The sequence below is a fragment of the Gadus morhua genome, chromosome 8 (assembly GCF_902167405.1).
Source record: "Gadus morhua chromosome 8, gadMor3.0, whole genome shotgun sequence".
NCBI lineage: Eukaryota > Metazoa > Chordata > Actinopteri > Gadiformes > Gadidae > Gadus > Gadus morhua.
Genome location: NC_044055.1, coordinates 16,040,479 through 16,059,571, shown reverse-complemented (window position 1 = coordinate 16,059,571; position 19,093 = coordinate 16,040,479). Strand labels below are relative to the sequence as shown.

At 43.9% G+C, this 19,093-nt stretch overlaps 2 protein-coding genes, 1 long non-coding RNA gene and 1 other non-coding gene across 10 annotated transcripts; 2 read left to right on the top strand and 2 right to left on the bottom strand.

The window, feature by feature from the left end:
• Positions 1 to 1,399: 1,399 nt before the first annotated feature.
• Positions 1,400 to 4,910, bottom strand: LOC115549379 (uncharacterized). 6 transcript variants are annotated; one of them, XR_003977756.1, is made up of 9 exons: positions 4,692 to 4,910; positions 4,038 to 4,247; positions 3,723 to 3,786; positions 3,580 to 3,625; positions 3,193 to 3,321; positions 2,755 to 2,812; positions 2,384 to 2,475; positions 2,061 to 2,120; positions 1,400 to 1,750 (listed from the first exon to the last, which is right to left on the bottom strand). It is a non-coding gene; the product is annotated as an uncharacterized LOC115549379 (long non-coding RNA). The 6 variants fall into 6 exon arrangements; XR_003977757.1 differs by having other exon boundaries at positions 3,728 to 3,786; XR_003977758.1 differs by having other exon boundaries at positions 3,723 to 3,781.
• Positions 1,881 to 1,994, bottom strand: LOC115549710 (small nucleolar RNA SNORD89). The gene has a single exon (XR_003977822.1). It is a non-coding gene; the product is annotated as a small nucleolar RNA SNORD89 (small nucleolar RNA).
• A 451-nt stretch (positions 4,911 to 5,361) lies between the features above and the next one.
• On the top strand, positions 5,362 to 9,680 carry si:dkey-154p10.3 (zinc finger protein 354B). 2 transcript variants are annotated; one of them, XM_030364516.1, is made up of 7 exons: positions 5,362 to 6,543; positions 6,637 to 7,342; positions 7,476 to 7,548; positions 7,848 to 7,994; positions 8,240 to 8,373; positions 9,027 to 9,156; positions 9,387 to 9,680. In XM_030364516.1, exons 1-7 carry the CDS (start codon positions 5,995 to 5,997, stop codon positions 9,535 to 9,537), a joined length of 1,890 nt encoding a protein of 629 aa, XP_030220376.1. In that variant the 5' UTR covers positions 5,362 to 5,994; the 3' UTR covers positions 9,538 to 9,680. The 2 variants fall into 2 exon arrangements, with proteins under 2 accessions (XP_030220376.1, XP_030220375.1); XM_030364515.1 differs by having other exon boundaries at positions 5,368 to 6,543; positions 7,845 to 7,994.
• Positions 9,681 to 9,801: 121 nt separating this feature from the next.
• Positions 9,802 to 18,957, top strand: LOC115549375 (protein disulfide-isomerase TMX3). The gene is made up of 16 exons (XM_030364523.1): positions 9,802 to 10,184; positions 10,285 to 10,336; positions 10,470 to 10,512; positions 10,709 to 10,832; positions 13,825 to 13,870; positions 14,214 to 14,294; positions 14,648 to 14,747; positions 15,004 to 15,081; positions 15,210 to 15,276; positions 15,588 to 15,686; positions 16,007 to 16,064; positions 16,300 to 16,353; positions 16,641 to 16,697; positions 16,894 to 17,023; positions 17,415 to 17,483; positions 18,177 to 18,957. Exons 1-16 carry the CDS (start codon positions 10,160 to 10,162, stop codon positions 18,396 to 18,398), a joined length of 1,305 nt encoding a protein of 434 aa, XP_030220383.1. The 5' UTR covers positions 9,802 to 10,159; the 3' UTR covers positions 18,399 to 18,957.
• Positions 18,958 to 19,093: the final 136 nt, after the last annotated feature.

Genomic DNA, 19,093 nt, shown 5'->3' with positions numbered 1-19,093 from the left:
TTTTAGTATTATGTAAAATTTGATATAGTATCAATACTGTATGTAAAGTTACATTGGTGGATTAACAGTTGCATTTTTTATTCATGTGAATGGAGTCTGATGTAAGGCCCCATGCTTCATTTTTAGATGTCAATTAAGGTTAAATTGTGGATTTAGTATTATGTAAAATTTAACATTGTCTGTTGGGATATATTATGGATACTTCTACATAAGACTGTAAGATTACACAATACATTTAGTTTTAAGGATAATTCATTAAAAAATAAAGATGACATTGTTAAATCTTGTTCCATGTGCCCTTTTTTGATCAGAGCCCCTGCTCCTCAAGGTCTCTGCACGGCCCTGGCAAACAATATGCATTATGGTCCTTATGACTTGCTGAAGGGCGGGCCGAACTGTGAAAAAGGCCATTAAGGTTTTTGCACCATATTCCTGGAATAAGCTGCAAGACCTAGTTACTCTGAATTTAAAGCTGTTGTCGAGTTTGATGTCGGACTCCCATTAGAAATTGCAAATGTTTTAGTCAATGAACTAAATGTATTATTACAATTTGTCTTGTTTTGACGCTGTGTGCTTTCCATCTTGGCAAGGTCATTTGTAAAATAGATTTTAATCTCAATGACTCAACCTGGTTAAATAAAGGGTATAATAAGTGTGTTACTTCGTTTTAAATGCACTGTATATTTGTGACCAAAAGTAAAACCGAATCAATTCAAATGAATTCTAGTTTGTTTACTTCCGAGTTATGAGTTTTAGACCCGTATTTAGAAGGGCTCTGACCCCATCCAAGCCCAGTATGCCCTCATTTCTCAATGAGGCTGCACAAAAGCATCACTTTATATAAAGTCCTGTTTGCCCATTGGTAACCCGTTTTTCCATCTCGCCCCATTTGCTAATCTTCATTAGAAACCGGAAGATGACCCCCACGGCAACTTATTTAAAAGTACTTTGTTAATATCCAGCATGGCAACGGTAAATTAAAATTGAAAGCTTCCGGTTAGGGTACTTCGAGCCTCATGTCTATGGCTGGCAACCAACCAGACCAATGCGATACTGATGGTCTCATCGAAGAGGGAGTGTTCATTTAGTGAAAAGTTATGGTCCGTCGTGCTGCAGAGATGACCCCATAGACTTAGTAATACCATCAGATATCCGAAAACACATAAAGATTGCCCTTTAGTCTTTTCCCAGAGTTGTCAACTTTTAAACCATACATGCTTGATTTGTCTCTGCACTGTTGTACTTGGTACGGGTAGAACCCAAGTCTGTCATTAAGTCAAAACCAATATGTTTTAAACCATGCCTTTCCAAAAAGAAACAAATCTGTCGATACATGATCCAAAGGAAGGTATTCCAGATTTGAGTAAGAAATGGGTATAGAATCCAAGAGAGCCACCAATTATTATTTATACATTTATTAATGCCTAAATCTCAGGAGTTCCAAAAGGCATTATAAGCAAGTTATACCATGACATCACAGCACTGAATATGGAGACAACAGAATTTTTGAAAGAAAACGGGAAAAACTGGACATTGAAATAACTGATGTGCAGCTGAATGCATGGGAAACGGTTTCCATTTTTATCTCTCAAACAGAAATGTACCACGTTGCTGAACGGGATTTACAAAAGATATTCATGTGAAGTAGAGTAATACAAGCAATGTGATCATACAGGTCAATGGGTGGGCTCCATTGCCCTGCCAGAAGTGTCCTATAGGGGCAGCGGAGCAGGGGGTAACTTGTCCTAGTCTGTGAAGAACAGGATTTTAGAGAAGATGTAAAAGAAATTGGCTAGAGAATCACAGTTTTACACTAGTATATATTACACCAAGTATAGTTCTAGTCTGCTTGTCACAGTTTTGATAATCAGTTGTACCAAGCTGGGATCAGATCACGCTTCGGTCGAGTTTTTGTCACAGCGCCCATTGCACAGGGAACAAGCTGCTAGGCGAGGGTGCTACAATTCGGCCTTTTGTTTACATCATGTCCCAGCAGTTACTATAGCATCATCCTTATAATAAAAAATAATACGTTTGAGGGCTTCCAAGTTCCAATTCACCTTTCACAAGATGGCCTCCCGTCACTCACCACCAGAGCCATCTCGTTGCATACGCCGACCCTGTTATAGAAGACATAGGAAATATGAGGCAGATGAACTTTAGGACATCAAGGAAGGAGATGCATTCTCTGGCAGGATCAGATAAACGCTTCGGTCCGGTTTTTGTCATTGCACCCCCTCACTGTGAACAGACTGCTGGGAGGGGGGCTTCATTCGGCCTTTTGTCACATCATTTCCAGAGAATCATATTGTACAATTATGGACGTTATACTTTGCAATGAAAGATCGCAAAAAGATACACGTTACGTTGGAAAAACACTCACTTTAGCTTGGCTGGTTCCCAGAAGAGCTTGTCAGTCCCGCAGATTATTTAGGCAACAGATCATAGCAGGGCTGGTCCAAGGGGGCACAGCAACTGACGGGAAAAATTCAGATCTTGATTAGAGCACAATCTAAAGAGAATGAGCCAATAAGGCGACATGGTCTAATACCATAGGCTGCTGGGATCAGTGTTCGCTTCGGTCCTGTTTTTTGTCACTGCAACCCTGCACTGACATAAAGCCAGACAAGGCGCTATAATTCGGCCTTTTGTTTACATCATATCCCAGCATCATGATGCTCTATAGATCCTGGCGATAGTCAGGAAGTACCCAGACAGCACATAAATAAATCACGGCTTTGTTAAATACCTCACCTCCTTTCGGAATAATTGCACCTTCAGCCCCAGCAGCACCACCAGATTCACCCCAGTCCTGACATGGAATATAAAAGGAGAACTTTGATGAGTTATGATACAGGGGAATATGAAGCCTATCGAAATCCCATAATGAAGTAAAGATCGCCTGTTTCTCAGCTGCCTGGATCAGATAAACGCTTCGGTCCGGTTTTTGTCATTGCACCCCCTCACTGTGAACAGACTGCTGGGAGGGGGGCTTCATTCGGCCTTTTGTTACATCATTTCCAGAGTACCATTATTAATGCTTTACTTTGCTACCTATGAATTATCACAAAAACTAATTCCACGGGAACGGTCAAATACAAGACAAGCAGCATTAAGGGTAATTTAGTGTGCCACACTAATCTGCCACTTTTCAAATGCATGGTTAGGGTGGTATTATGGAAAATCACTCACTTAAAGTTGGCCTTTTCTGTTTGTCTGTTTGTAAAGTTTGCACTTCCCTACAAGAGCTTGTCAAAGTCCCCTAGTTGTGGTGATTTAGGTAACAGATCATGGAGGGGCTGATCCAAGGGGTCACAGCACCTGAAGAGAAATAGAAAGAGTCAGATTAGTACAGTAGAGCACATCGAATGAGAAGGAGCCGATAAGGTGTATTACTACAAGCTGCTGGGATCAGTGTTCGCTTCGGTCCTGTTTTTTGTCACTGCAACCCTGCACTGACATAAAGCCAGACATGGTGCTATAATTCGGCCTTTTGTTTACATCATATCCCAGATGCTACATGGATCCTGGCAAAATTCAGGAAGGACCCAGACAGAAAGACTTTGATTAACACCTTACCTTCTATCAGAAGGATTACGACTTCAGTCCCAGCATCACCCAATTCCTGTCATAGGACATACAAGGAGACAATTGATGAGTAATGATAGAGGGAGATATGAAGGTCTAAATTAGTATCCAATGAGAAGGAGCCGATAATGTACATTACTATAAGCTGCTGGGATCAGTGTTCGCTTCGGTCCTGTTTTTTGTCACTGCAACCCTGCACTGACATAAAGCCAGACAAGGTGCTATAATTCGGCCTTTTGTTTACATCATATCCCAGCAGTATGATGCTACATGGATCCTGACAAAATTCAGGAAGTAGGGGGGCTTCATTCGGCCTTTTGTTACATCATTTCCACACGTGCTTCGTTTTAGCAAGCCACTTAATTATAGACGCTTATTTTCCAAGTTAGGTTACCGTTTAACATTGATGGTAGAGAGCATGTATACCAAATAACAGAATAATAACTTACAGGGAGAGCGATTCTGTCCGCTGCCTTTCATAATCACCCATGGTGCTTCTCTTAGTGGGTCCTACCCGAGTAGGTCCTCCACAAATACAACGGCGCACGCAGGCCAAGATCCACCATCATTGAGGTCATGCTGGCAGCAATGGGCCCTGTGTAGCCATAGTACTACAGGGAAAACGTTTTTTTCCGAGAGATGAACGGGGTTCATTGTAACTGTAGAGAAGAATTGGATATAAGCCAACAAATCATTTGATTGTCGACTTGAAGTTCATTTCTGGTAATTATTCTGCTACTGCGGATCAGCATTCGCTTCGGTCCGGTTTTTGTCACTGCGCCTTTGCATTTACAACGTGTTGCAAGCCAAAGGGCTATAATTCGGCCTTTTGTTAACATCATGTCCCAGCAGCGCCGGCCAAATGAAGGTTCAACAGATACGAGCTAGGGCAACGTACCAAGACATCACTTAAGTCGTACCATTGCCAGACAAAAACACATGTTACTTTAAGTATTGATGCAACACTGGTTAAAGACCCTTGGATAAGAACGTAGCAAGCCTCAAAATCTAGGCATCTAGAAGGGATTCACCAACAAAATATCCAAGTAAATCGAAGCTATGCTGTTAATCACATCATTATATACAATGTTTTGCCGTCTTACCTTTGGTTCAGATGTCTAAAGTAACACGCTGATGCTGGTATTGATCCGTAGTCAAACAGTTGTGGAGCCGCCGTCTTTTAAACGTGGTCTTGTAGACGGGACCGGAAAGGAACTACTTCAGGTTCCGGGCTGATTTGGCGGGAAAGACAGACCATCGGACCTGTTAGAGACCGTTTGTTTTCAGACTGATGTTACCATGGACCTAATAAGGAATGAAGAATTAAAGACCTATTAGGCAAAGCAAGGCAACTTTATTTATATAGCAATTTTCATACACAAGGCAGACTCAAAGTGCTTCACATATAAACATTGTCATACAATTAAATTAAATAATAGATAAGTAATAGTAAAACATAAGCAAAGAAATGGGTAAAATAGAAAGTTAAAAAGGCATTTTATTATTAAAATAGAAAATAAAGGCAAAGTTAAAAAAGCTTTTTAGAAAGTGCAATGTATTTAAGATTTAGCAGAAAGCTATAGCAAACATAAAAGTCTTCAGTCTTGTTTTAAAGGTGCTCAGAGTTGGGGCAAGTCTTAAATCCTCTGGGAGTTTATTCCAGTAATTTGTTGCATAATAACTAAATCCTGCTTTCCCATGTTTTGTGTTTACTCTGGGGATAATTAACAGATTGGTCTCAGAGCTTCTTAGTGGTCTAGAAGGCTGATGTAGTGGAAGGATGTAAAGCCATCGAAACTGTCAGTCATCTACATAAAGTACATTTTTTAAAAAGACTAGATTTTAAAGGAATATAGGCATTCCTTAGCATCTCGTCTATTTGGTGGCACCAGAAGTTTAGTTCCAGAATATCTTCATTGCAAAGTATGAAACAGGTTTCTCCTCTCACCGTCAAGTAGACTTACTAAAGAAGGCTATACTTAATTTGAATAAGATGTTAAATTATTTAGTATTGTGCATCCTGCTTTCAATTAAAGTTACAAAATATAAACAGCTAAAAATATAAGAAAACATGTCCCATGAGATATTGCACAATGGTACGCTAGATGGCGCCACGGCCCAGAAATCTTGCTATGCTTCGCTGACTGAGTAAAACCAAGAAGAAAGAATAGAGGTTGTAGAAGAAGAGTTTATGTGTTTACTTTCGGTGTTGTTGTTTGGACTATACTGTATAAATCCCATGTATCCCATGCAATTCTTAACAATTTGGATTCACCATGACCTTGAATATGTATAGTCTATTTGGGGACACCGAGGCGGGATTACGTTTTTGTGAACCAAGCAAGCAGAATAAACCAGTTTAACCACGGGTCAGTTCCAACTTCCCTTACACTCTTTAAGTCTTGTATGTACCACTACACATATCTTCGTCTTTCGAAACACGACACGATGCATTCTGTGAAGGAGCAGTACAGGGACATAAACCCCGTGACGGTGAACGTTATAGAAGCGAACGTCACGTCGAGTCTGTACTGCGGCGCGGTCCACGGGCTCGATGCCCCTGGTGCTGATCTAGTCGAAGCCTTTCTCGTAGAACTGTATCGCTGCAGGGTGTGTCAGTTCACAAGCAGCCTGAAGAGCAGCATCAAGACCCATTTGCTGAATTCCCATGACGACCTGCCTCCCGCGATGGCCTCCTCCGGCTTTGAGGAAGAGGAGGCTGTAGTGATGGAGCATATAGCCCCCCGCACCCCCGACTCTCCCTATCACCTGGAACTCGAGCTCACGTCCGAGTCCAATCACAGTGACGATGACCCCATGGATCACATGGGTCTGGACCGCATGTCCTTCCTGCTGCCCATGTACGGCATTCTGCCCAGCATGAGTCCACGATCATGTGACATGGGCATGAGTTCGAACTGTGACGGTGGTCTTCAAGTGGCGGAGACCTGTGAGGTAGGAGACGGGTCGGTCCCTTAACTAGTTTGCAAGTCAGCCGTTTAGCAGACTTCCTATCAGGCTGACCTTTTCGATCCCTCACTCATCCAGGTCAGCACTCTGTTTGAGGATGAAGATGACGAAGAGGAGGAGGAGGAGGAGGGGGCAGATGGAGAGGAGCCCACCATCTTCCACCTGAAGGCCTCCTGCCCCCTGGTCCGCCCACCCAACCAGCTGGACGACCAGCTGGCCCAGTCCGCCCACCTCATGACCCTGGGGCTCTGCCGGATCTCCAAGACCCCCAACGTGTCCACTCCCCCGGCTCAGGTGCCCGCTTCTGTGCTGGATGACAAGGTGGCCCCGCCTGCGTCCGCGGACCCGCTGGGCTCCAGAGGGCCAGCTGGCCAACAGGGGGTGAAGGCAGAGGAGAGGCCGGCCAGCGGAGGGTGTCGACAGTGTGGCCGGAGAATGAGGAGGCAGGGGAAGACGAAGAGCGGCAAGACGCAGAGCTGCCGTGCGTGCCAGCGCTCCGATAGAACCCAGCACGCCGGTGACGCGCGAGCACCTCACAGACACTCACAGACACTCACCGCTACCGCACAAAGCACCAAGGCAGCTGCTGAGCACCACACGCACACACCCAACGCGCAGAGAGCTGGCAAGGGCAAGCGACACACATTGAGCATACAGTCGTCAGGAACACACACAGAGGGCACACGGACAGACCGCACACGAACGCCAAAGACATTCGCGTGCAGCCGCGACGCATGGCTGAGCGGTGTGTTCTGTGACTACAAAGGTGCAGCGGTTGTCACACGTAAGTTACAATTTCTGATTAAAAAAGCTGTGGTGTACAGACAATGTACAATATACAATGTATTATTGAAAGAGCATCACAGCCGAGGAACCTAAAAAAGTGGCTCTTTTACCTCTTGGTTTTCTGTGATCAGACAAAACTGAGGAGGAAATCGATCGCCGCCTCTCATCAAGACTGACAGACACACCTTCTTACCAACCAACCAGGTAAGGGTTCTCAAAACTAGCTTGTTTTTTGGGCTTGAACTTTGCAACAACATTTTGCAACGACTGCCTCCATTGCGGTAGCAAAGGAGCATTAGAATGATGACCATTATGTAGGTATTATGGGTATTTGGTCAATGTTTTGTAATCAATGGTCGGTGAAGGATTTATCATCATAGATTTTGTGTTAGAAACTGCCACAACATTTTTTTCTTTGGCTGGTTGTGAAGAAGACTATCGTAGCTTGTGTTGGTACACCTGTGTAGGTTCAGCTTCCTCAACTTACACTGTGATTTCAGTAGGGGGCGGAGCCACAATGGGGCAGAATCCACCCAACCTCACAGGACCAGGAAGCAGAGCAGAAGCCCAGAGGGGAACACGGGATCGAAGAAGAAAGCCCCCAAGGAGACCATTGGTCGAAGGGACCTGTGCTGTCTGCTCTGTGACAGGTCCACCGCACGCCATCACAATACAAACGCATCATAACAATATGTTTTCTTTCATAAAGTGCATAATGCACCCCAAAATGCTGCGCAATACTGACAAAATGCATTAAAAATAGCAAAATACAAAGGAATCAAGCAGGTCAAATAGTTAAGGAGGTACGGTTCTTAGCCGATGATTGGTTGGATACTAAAGATGTGTACACAGCGGTTGAAGCTTGACTGAGTCTCTTCTACTTCCTGTGCCACAGGAAGTTCTGCAGCAGGCTGACCCTGCGTCGTCACATGGGCATCCACCAGGGTAGCAAGCCTTACAGCTGCCAGCTGTGCCCCTACCGCAGCCGCCTCAAGGCCTCCCTGCTGCAGCACAACCGCATCCACACAGGTCAGCCCCACACCTGCTCCTGGGCCACACCTCCAGGCTGTAAACAGGCCACCCTCTGGTGGTCGGAAGACCACAGTGAACCCAATGATCCAAATTAAATAACAGGGATGATGGAGAGGTACAGATGGATGATGGGGAAGGGACTGAATGATGGAGGGATGATGTAGAAGTGACTGAATGATGGAGGGATGATGCAGAAGTGACTGAATGATGGAGGGATGATGGAGAAGTGACTGAATGATGGAGGGATGATGGAGAAGTGACTGTATGATGGAGGGATGATGGAGGAGTGACTGAATGATGGAGGGATGATGGAGAAGTGACTGAATGATGGAGGGATGATGGAGAAGTGACTGAATGATGGAGGGATGATGGAGAAGTGACTGAATGATGGAGGGATGATGGAGAAGTGACTGAATGATGGAGGGATGATGGAGAAGTGACTGAATGATGGAGGGATGATGGAGAAGTGACTGAATGATGGAGGGATGATGGAGAAGTGACTGAATGATGGAGGGAGCATGATGACAGAATTATGGCGGGATGTTTCTGAAGTGACCCCATGATGAAGGGTACAAGGAGAGGTGACAGAATGATGGAGGGATGAGGGAGACTATCAGGGCGGAGGTCTGATCTATGTTCCCTCCTGACAGGGGAGAAACCGTTCCAGTGTCCTGACCCGGGCTGTTCCTACGCCTCCATTGACCGCAGCTCCCTGCTGCGTCACTCCCGCACACACACACAGCAGAAACCCTACCACTGTCAGCACTGCTCCTATAGCTGGTACACACACACACACACACACACACACACACACACACACACACACACACACACACACACACACACACACACACACACACACACACACACACACACACACACACACACACACATCCGAAGTTATCCTTTGATGATCTGAAGTTATGGTATAACTCCACTGCAGTACTCCATGGTCTCCACTAGAGGGTGTTAACATGCTGGCCTTACTGGCTTCTCACGTTTCATTTCAGCATACAGAAGAAGTGTCTGGACCTCCACGCCCGCCGCCACCACACGGGCGAGTCGTTCCCATGCCAACAGTGTCCGTACTCCAGTCCGGACCGCCAGCTCCTTCTGCGACACGTGCAACGGCACCACTTACCCCTCGCAGCGTTACCATGACAACCCTCACAACGACTTTAAACCACAACCCATAGTGATTGCAGTTTTTATACACGTCACAGATCGCTAGGACGTGACCAGTACAACCACAACTAGATTTTTGTATATTTTCTTTAATAAAATAATGGATTTAAGAAATGTAATCTTACTTTCTTTAAAACAGTTGATTCATTCTTTCACTGTGCATAAACAGCTTCGATTCAGTGGGCACTGGGAGCTGCCCAGTACCACAACTACTGGGTACTGGGAGGTGGCATATACACAATTGAAGATAAGACTATTAAATTCATGATAAACCAATAATTGCGTTCGGTTAAGCTAATTAGTCTTGGAGTTTTTCCTTGTCACTCAGGTCTAACAAAGATAGCGTGAGATGATAAATTAACACATAGGCCTAGCTTTTCGATTAATTGAGGCTTGAATGATGAAGTGTGGTACGTCTTTAGCCGTTCCTGTTAATGAGCTAACCAGGTACAATGACTGGGAGTGATCGTGATGCCAACCCCCACCCAAACCGGCCAATTGGCGGATTAAATCTGCTCAGACCGCCCGGTGGATTGCTGGAGAAGTCCGTGCTTCTACGTTTACTGTTGTAGATCGATAGGCCTACGCGTTGTCCAACATGAAGACCACCGTTATATTGACAGGTATGACGATGTCTTAGTATATTATTATTGTCTTGGTTTGTCTTCGTCTATGATTGTTTGACCGGTTAGAAAGGGTTTTAATTGTGCTTTCTTGTACCAGTGCTGCTCGGCATGACCGCTGTGTCCGCCTATGTGGAGGAACTAGATGATACGTATGTTTTTAAATAATAGGCCTACTACGTCTGTGCGCACCTTGAGGCAGTTATTCACTACATGCCCGCCACTTTGCTGCTGCAAAGTGCAACTTGTTTTCTGTGGCAGAATATTTTTTTTTGTGATTTTCAGGTTTATGGAAACCAAAGAAGAGACAGAAATATGGCTGATAGAGGTAGGCTATTGCATTATTATATTACAAATATTATTCTTTGTAGTTTTATTTGTATTTATCTCTATCTATCTCTTCTTAATTCTGTCTAGCTATAATGTTCTGTACTTGCTGCTGTGGCTCCTGCATTCCAGTCTGGGATGAATAAAGTAGCTATCTTATCTTATTAAGGAGTCTTATTAATGAGTCCTGTCTCCAGTTCTACTCCCCATGGTGTGCGTTCTGCAAGCAGCTGGACCCGGTGTGGCACGCCATCGGCTCGGAGCTCCGGAGTCTGGGCTCGCCCGTCCGCGTCGGCAAGTCGGACGCCACGGCTCATACTGGTGAGGACCTGATTGGAGCAACCCTCCCCTGTGTCGGGCGCTGGTAAACTGGGTCCTGGGATGACTGGATGGTTCAGGGGAGCGCATGCCAATGAAGGCCGAAGTTGCTGATATCCAGAAATGACTTATAGCAAACTCCGATCCATGTCGTTATGGAGGAGTTTGGGGTTAGGCTCATCTTGCTTAAGGAGGCCTACCTACTGACACCAGAGAATCGAACCCTGTACCTTTTAGCTTGGATCGATACCCCTTAGAACTTATGTTATCTGGCTCACTCCACACTGTTCACTGGCAGCTGCCCAGTACAACCACACAGTATTTTACTGGTGGGCACTTGGAGCTGGCCAATACAACCACAGTCTTCTACGGGTGAACACTGGGAGCTGCCCAGTACAACTAAAGTCTTCTGGTAACGGTTGTATCAGTTTGGCTAAGTCCTCTGTTTAAATAATAGGATTAGTGAAGGTTTAGTGGCAGTGGGAAACACAGACAAGGGTGTGCTAGCGTGCACACACTATGGTATAGATGATTTTTTCCATCTTTGGCCTAAACTTTCATCCAAAGCATCCATGTCACTTAGGAGGAGATGGATGGGTAAGCCATCTTGCTCATGAATGCCTAACCTAGGTAGGCTGTGGGCATTGGGGATTGAACCCAGTGCCTTTTGGGTAAGATTTGAACCCCATGGCCACAACACTATTCGAGTCTGTGATTCGTGTACTTCCACATTTGTATGAGTAAAGTGTGTGTGTGTGTGTGTGTGTGTGTGTGTGTGTGTGTGTGTGTGTGTGTGTGTGTGTGTGTGTGTGTGTGTGTGTGTGTGTGTGTGTGTGTGTGTGTGTGTGTGTGTGTGTGTGTGTGTGTGTGACAGTAGTAATGTTCCAATGATCCAAGAGTTTTATGGGAGTATAAAACTCTTGTTCCCTCCTACGATGGATTTCAGTAACTATCTAACAATCTCAGAGCTCACTTGGCTGGACCCACATGAGCTCTGTCCTATATGTCATTTAGAGATCTCATTTAACCTTTCTAGGTATCATTCTTCCCATATGTTCAGGGTAAGAGCCCTGGGACACCTTCATAGTCTAACTATTTTGTGCACAATCCAGTATTGAGTTTTATCCCTACGTTAAAGTCTATTTCTTATTTCTTATTTATGACTTGTTTTTGGACTACTTTAGCGATACTGGTTAAGCACAGAATAAAACAGAAGTGTCTTCAGTCCAAGTGGAAACTGAATATGTATTTAAATTACGTATCAAATTAAAAAGAGATTACCCAGAAGATTTTGAGAGTCTTACATGAAAGAGAAAAAAAATCTATTCAAACCATGAATTGATTTTTGCCCCCATCATCATGGGGGCAGTCTGTGGGCAGCCTGGATCCATTGTTCTTCCTCCTCCCTTCATTTAATCTCTGGTCCTTCAGCCTCCCAGTCCACCCCCAGGTTCAGGTCCTCCTCACAGCTCCAAACTCTTCTCCTACTCGTAGTCCTTTGTTCTACTGTAGCCCCATCTTTTATAGGGAAAACCTAGTAGGCGTATTTTCCGTTTATCTAGAAAGATTTTATAGCCTGATTGATATAAAATCTATATGTTTTCTAGTTAGACTAGTTAAATAGTGGATACTCTATGTGAACCCCACACGCTGCTAGTTGCTCGAAGTTGCAAACCGGCAGCAGCAGTAGGTGCTGCACCCTACAATGATGTCATCCTTTTTTACCGCTTCATTCTGAAAACATTAATTTAAACACTACAAAAGGGACAATGTTTTTTTGGAAAATCTATATGCTCATACAAAAAGTAAATACATTCTTTCTTTGTTATGAGGTTCCGCAGTACAGAAAAATAATGAAGTTATATTTTGACATACAGAGTAACAGCATAGGGGATACTGATAATGACATGAGTATATCGTACAAAACAAGTTTGTAGGCACTTTCTTAAAGCCCTCTTTTTACTTTTACTAGTTTGAGGGGGTGCTCATTGAATCTTGACCCCCTCCATTCCTGAACTCTGTTTCAATCCTGTTTTATACTGTATATTATTTTTTTATTTCCCTCGTGTGTAGATTTTTCCTCAATCAGTAGTTCTAACTCTAGACCCACCCTGTTTTACAAGTGTAAGGCCTAGGTGTGATGCTTTACAGCTCTTCCACCTACATCTTTAGCTCCAGTACTCAAAGCTGGGCTGCTAGTACCCACATTTGGAGCTAACCCTCCTAACCCTAACTCTAAACATGAGTAGTGTGTTCACTCAGATCTATGCAAGGGCGTACAACAGTACATACGTAGACCTAGCCAATAACGTGTTATAGATTACATTGGTTCTAGATTCTAGAATAATCTGGCTGTGCAACACCTGTTCTAAAAAGACTGTCCCAGTGCCAGATCTTCTGATGGTCTTGTGCCCACCTGACTTGTATTTCTGCATTTGTATTGTGTATATTTCTGTATTTCTACGCCTGTCCTGCGATTGCCCAGTTAGGAAGATCCTAGCGTATCTAATTCTTCTAAGTCTTAATCCTCAACCCTAATCTGCTTGTACAACAGAGTTAGCTTCTCACTGAATCACAGTAATGTAAGGCCCACAGCCTACATTACTGCCTTTAAGGCCTTCAATATGATGAATAAGACTATGCTAATAGATCCAGGATGGAAAGTCTTAATGTTCATATCTAGACATCTATATCTATATCTATAAATATGGTTTATGACGTGCCTACCTGTTCACTATCTCTTGCCTTATAGTAAGGGGATTCCCTGCATTTGTTTCCCTGTTTATTTGAGGGTTTAGGGGAAGGGCCCATTATAAAATAATAAAATATTAACTGTGAAAACACGTATGTTTAACTTGATCTGTGAGCAAAGGTGAAACAGATCAACAGGACTCTGTCAGCTGTGTTTTCGTGAATTTAATGTGAATGTTATCCTTCCAGTAGTGTGTAGAACGTTCAAACTAATCAGTATAATGTGTGTGTTTCAACTCTCCAGGCCTTGCCAAAGAATTCAAAGTCAGAGGCTATCCTGCTATCATGGTGTAAGTTTTAATTATTCATGATAAAGTCATGATAGACTTTCTGGCTACTTTGTCTGAACTCCAACCTCAGGGTTGTAGATTATAATTCTCATTATAGCACATAACGCAATACACAACATGGTGTTGACATATTAGTCACGTGGTGTGTACAAAGCATTTGCATAATGTTAACATATTGTTCACCTTATAACGTTTACGTTCAGTGCCATTCTATGCTTGTCTCCACATTACGGTATCATGCCCTGCATCTGTTGGTATATTAGAGTGCTATCTAATATAATTATAAGTGTGTTTAAAGATTATACTATCTAATAAATGTGGCCCCCTTGTGTTGTGTTGCCAGGCTGAAGAACGACAGGAAGTATAACTATGAAGGTCCCAGGACCAAGGACGGCATCATGGACTTTGCTAACCGGGTCGCCGGGTAAATGTGTTGACGTGTTTGTGTACAAAGAAAAGAGAATATAGTTCTATGTAGTGGAGGGTAATGAGAAGCTGGTCAATAAACTGTTATGGTACTGTGTCAGTATATACTGTAGTATATATATGTTAGTACTGTAATACTATCTTGGCACTGTGTTACAATGGTTGTACTGTGGTATTATGTTAGTATGTTCTGTGGTACTACGGTAGTACTGAAGTGCGATGTTAGCATGTACTGTGGTACTATGTGGTACTGTGGTACAGTTGTGTTTGATGTACTAATTTTGGTGATGTACTGGTCTGTTACATTGTATATAGTGAGTAATGGTCCTGTGTACTGGTGTGTGTTTCCAGGCCCGATGTCCGAGGCCTACCCAGTCAACAGATGTTTCAACATGTTATGAGCAGACAGCCTGTCATGTTCGTTTACATCGGCGCTTCATCCCCTCTGAAGGTACACACACACACACACACACACACACACACACACACACACACACACACACACACACACACACACACACACACACACACACACACACACACACACACACACACACGATGGGAAATGGCTGCCCATTTTGGATTTGCATACAATATATGGGGATGGTAATGGGTGTGGTCTCTGTGATATTGTTGGCGTGGTCATGGGAGGGGCATCAGGCTGGGTCATGCCTATGGTTGGGCAACATGGATGCTTCTGTCGCCAGGGAAACTACACGGCTGCAGCCAAGGAGCTGATCGTCCACACCTACTTCTTCTCCGCTGGCCGGGACATTCTGCCCAAGGTCAGCCTCCGCCCACATCCCCTTCTTCGTGGAACCACCTCCACGCTTATTTTTCTGATGCAAGGATTGGGAAAAGCTCAGACCATGAGAGACGCGTTCTAACTCTGTAACTGCTGTGTTCCTCCCAGGACGTCAACATCCCTAAGCTGCCTGCCGTCGCAGTCTTCAAAGAAGACACGGTCCTGACCTATAGCGGTGAGTGTGTCACGTGTGTGTAGCATGTTCGACCAATAGACTTCAAATTTGAAACTCGTCAACGGAGAGGGTTGTTGATTTCGATCTCGGGCTGCTGCTATGTCCTCGAGCATGTTTAAAGGCCTTTTACATTCTGATGATGCAGAGCCCTTTGATGGCGGCTCAGCACAATGTTAATGCAGTTTATTTGAAGGACCAGAGATTCTCTTTCCACCCCCAGAAGATTCTTTCAAGGGGTTCCTTGAGGCTTCCAGTAGTGGAGTTAACCTCATTTACCCTTTTTATGCTTTCTGGTTGGTTCTTTTCTCCAGAGGAGACAGACGGGGATCTGAAGATGTGGATCAACAGGGAGAGGTTCAGAAGCTACTCCAAGATCGACAGCTACACCCTGTACTCCATGGGAGACACAGGTAGCTGGCTCCATCTTTACCCCCAACAACAGCAGTGGGGTCCAGGGGAGAATTCTGTAGGGTGTATTATCTGATAAATCAATTAATTAAAGATGAGTTGTTAATTAGGTGGGATAACCCATCTGTTATACTCAAAATGTACATAAGTAAAGATATAAACTCATTATGGGACTAAAGAGGTAAAGAATTCCAGTAGTCATTTTGCTTGGTTTCCCAGTCCACAGACTGCACCAAAGAGTCTATGGTCTGCATGTAATGATCTGAGTTGTGGTTTGGTGATGTTTTGGTGAAGTTTGGGTGCTGCTGTGTTTGTTCTTCAGGTAAAATGGTGGCCTTGGCTCTGGTGGATGATAGAGCCTCGTGGGAGAAGAGCAGAAGGTGGGATTTCTCATGTGTGGATGGGAGGATATTGTGTTATATGGAGCTTCTCTGGGTGTTACTGGCTGCATTACTTAAAGAAACGGTGGAAGTGTTTATGTTGCAGTGAATTCATTTATCAACTTATTGTGGTTAAATGATGGAGAGATGCACATGACCCAAACTGGGAAAGTATAAAGTGTGGTATATTCTTTACTTAAAAGATCAATTATTTTCAATCCATTTTGTCTTTCAGATATAAAAGTCTGGTGGAGCAAGTGGCACTGAACCATAAGGAGTTATACAGCAAGTAGGTCTACTGGTTTTTGATTCTCTGCGGAGACTGGTGGTACTGGTTCACTGGACTCCAAACATATAGAGATCATTGTCTTAAAATGAAGGTATTCACACACGCCTGCTGATGTTGGATGACCCACAGCTATGTTCCAAACAGCCGGCTACACTTGGCGTTTCAATGCGACAGGAAGGTTGTGACTGATATTGTTTAGTTTGGCTCTGACCAATGTTTTCCTGTTAAACATGTGAATGTTTGCCATTGGCTGTCTCGGTGACTGTCTCGTCCTCTTTGTGCTGCAGGGACTTTTATTTTGGTTACATGGAGGGAGGTGACTACGTTAAAGGACTGGTGATGGGGTGAGTGATACTCTGCTAGAGGTCCTATGTTAGTACTGTGGTACTATGTTGGTAGTGTTTATATGGTACTATGTTAGTACTGTGATGCTCTGGTAGTACTGTGGTACAAAGTTCTGTTAGAGGTTCCATTAAAGCTGTGATTATTATGGGATGGTAGATAACAGGATGTCATGTGACTGTGTGGTTGGGTTTTCAGTGAGGTGCTGATGCCCTCCATCATCGTGCTGAATCTGTCCAATGACGGGTACTTCCTGCCACCCATCGTCATGGAGACGGAGCAACACCTCATGGACTTCCTGAACGGAGTCCTGGACAAAAGCTTTGAGGTGAGAGAAGATAAAAGTTCACTCTTAAATTTAATTGTATATACTTATGTTACTAGGTTTGAATTCATGTTTAATATTCATGTCAGTATCAATATCTTTAATATGTCTATAATAAGTTTACATATCAAAATGGTTACATACACACACTTAAATACACACACTCAAATAAACACTTAAGCACACAAATTGTTTTGAATTTCTAGAAACATTATGATGACGGTGGGTGTATGTCTGTGTGTTGACTGTGTGTGTCTTTGTGTTTGTGTGTTAAAATGAGTGTGTGTGTGTGTGTGTGTGTGTGTGTGTGTGTGTGTGTGTGTGTGTGTGTGTGTGTGTGTGTGTGTGTGTGTGTGTGTGTGTGTGTGTGTGTGTGTGTTTGTTTGTCCTACAGTGCCAGGGAGGCAGTGGTGTGAGTCAGCGTGTCAGGAGGTTGGTGTACGAGGCCAGGAACACACTGACAGTAAGCTCTCTATTAATATTGTATTATAATGTGCATTAACACGGTTCTGTCATACTTAACCCGCACATCGTGTGGGGGCTGAGGTCGTCAACTCCCAGCAGAAAGCTTCTGTGTGGGAAGACATCCTTGAGCGAAATGCCTTAACCTTCCTGCCTCTTAGTGACATGCATCTGAATTCAGTGTGTCACTGTGGAAGTCAAACGACTGCTAAATTACTTAAAGATCCAGATGGAACGTCTGGATTTCATATCTGGATATTTATATATATAAATATGATTAATTATGTGCTTAGCTGTTAACTTTCTGTTTCCTTATAGTAAGGGGATTCCCCTCATGTGTTTCCTTGTTTATTAGTTGGTTCAGTGTGAGGGCCCCTTGGAGCCCCTATAAAATGATAACTGTGGAAACAGGTTATTCAACTTGATCTGTGAGCAAAAGTCTGAATTTTACATCTAACCTCTCTCTCCCTCCCTGTTTTCATTCCATCCCTGTCCCATGCTCTCCCACCCCCCATCTTTTCCTCCCATCTCTATCTCTCTCTCTCCATCTACCCTCTCTCCCTCACCTAACTCCCCCCCCCCCTCTCTGTCTTTGTCTTCTCCCTCCCTCTACCCTCTCTCCCTCACCCATCTCCCCCCACTCTCTATCTATCTTTCTCCTCTCTTTCCCTCTACCCGCTCCCTCCCCTTCCAGCCCTTGTTTGAGCGGGCTCCGATGGTGGGCTGTGTGCTGCTCAGCATCCCTGTGGTGGGGGTGGCGTTGATCTGCTACATGGGATACAAGTGGAAGGTTCCCTCCCAGGGGGAGAAGGACGGACAGGAAGCCCTTCCTGGCGCCCAGATAGAAGAGAGTCCGGGGAAGAGCGGCGCCATAGAGCAGAAAAAGAAGAGCGCTGCAGAGAAAAAGAGTGATTAGCTTGTGAGCGATTAATATATAGCAGCTAGGAAATAGCGGGTATATGTCGGTGGGTAGAAGTTGGCGGCTAGGTGTAAGCTAAGGGTGACCCGTTAGGAGTTAGCGACAAGGCGTTGGCGGTAAGGAGTAGCTAGGAATTAGCCATCTGTCAGCGACCTTGGAGGAGAAGGGCTGGTCGTCTGGTGACTGTCCCAGACTGAAGGAAGGATACAAGGAAGGAAGGAGACAAGGAGGGAATTAAGTTCACCTTCTCCACTTTTCTTTGAAAATTGTTCTCTAAGCTCTTATCTTGATTTTAGTGAATGGAACAACATTGAATAACATTAAACATATCAATATGATATTTATTCTGTACTCACATATACGATAATAATATAATCTAAGACAGAACAATGTGCAGCACATAGAAATGGTTATATAACATTTAAATAATGAAATTTGATGGTGAGTGCAGTCATCCATCCTGAGTAATCGTGTGTTTCTTATTGCCAAGGACTTTTTTAACCAAGAAATTGGACATTTTACTGTGTATCATTAAAATGTTTTCTTTTTGAAACTATGAGGCAGTGGTCTTTAAGTCATTGAAGTCTGATGATTGTTTGTTGTGATGTTTATGATGGTGTAGTGGCTATCAGGTGGTTCCCAGCTGAAATACTGGGATCGTTCTCCAATGTCTGTACAACCATAAAGCATAC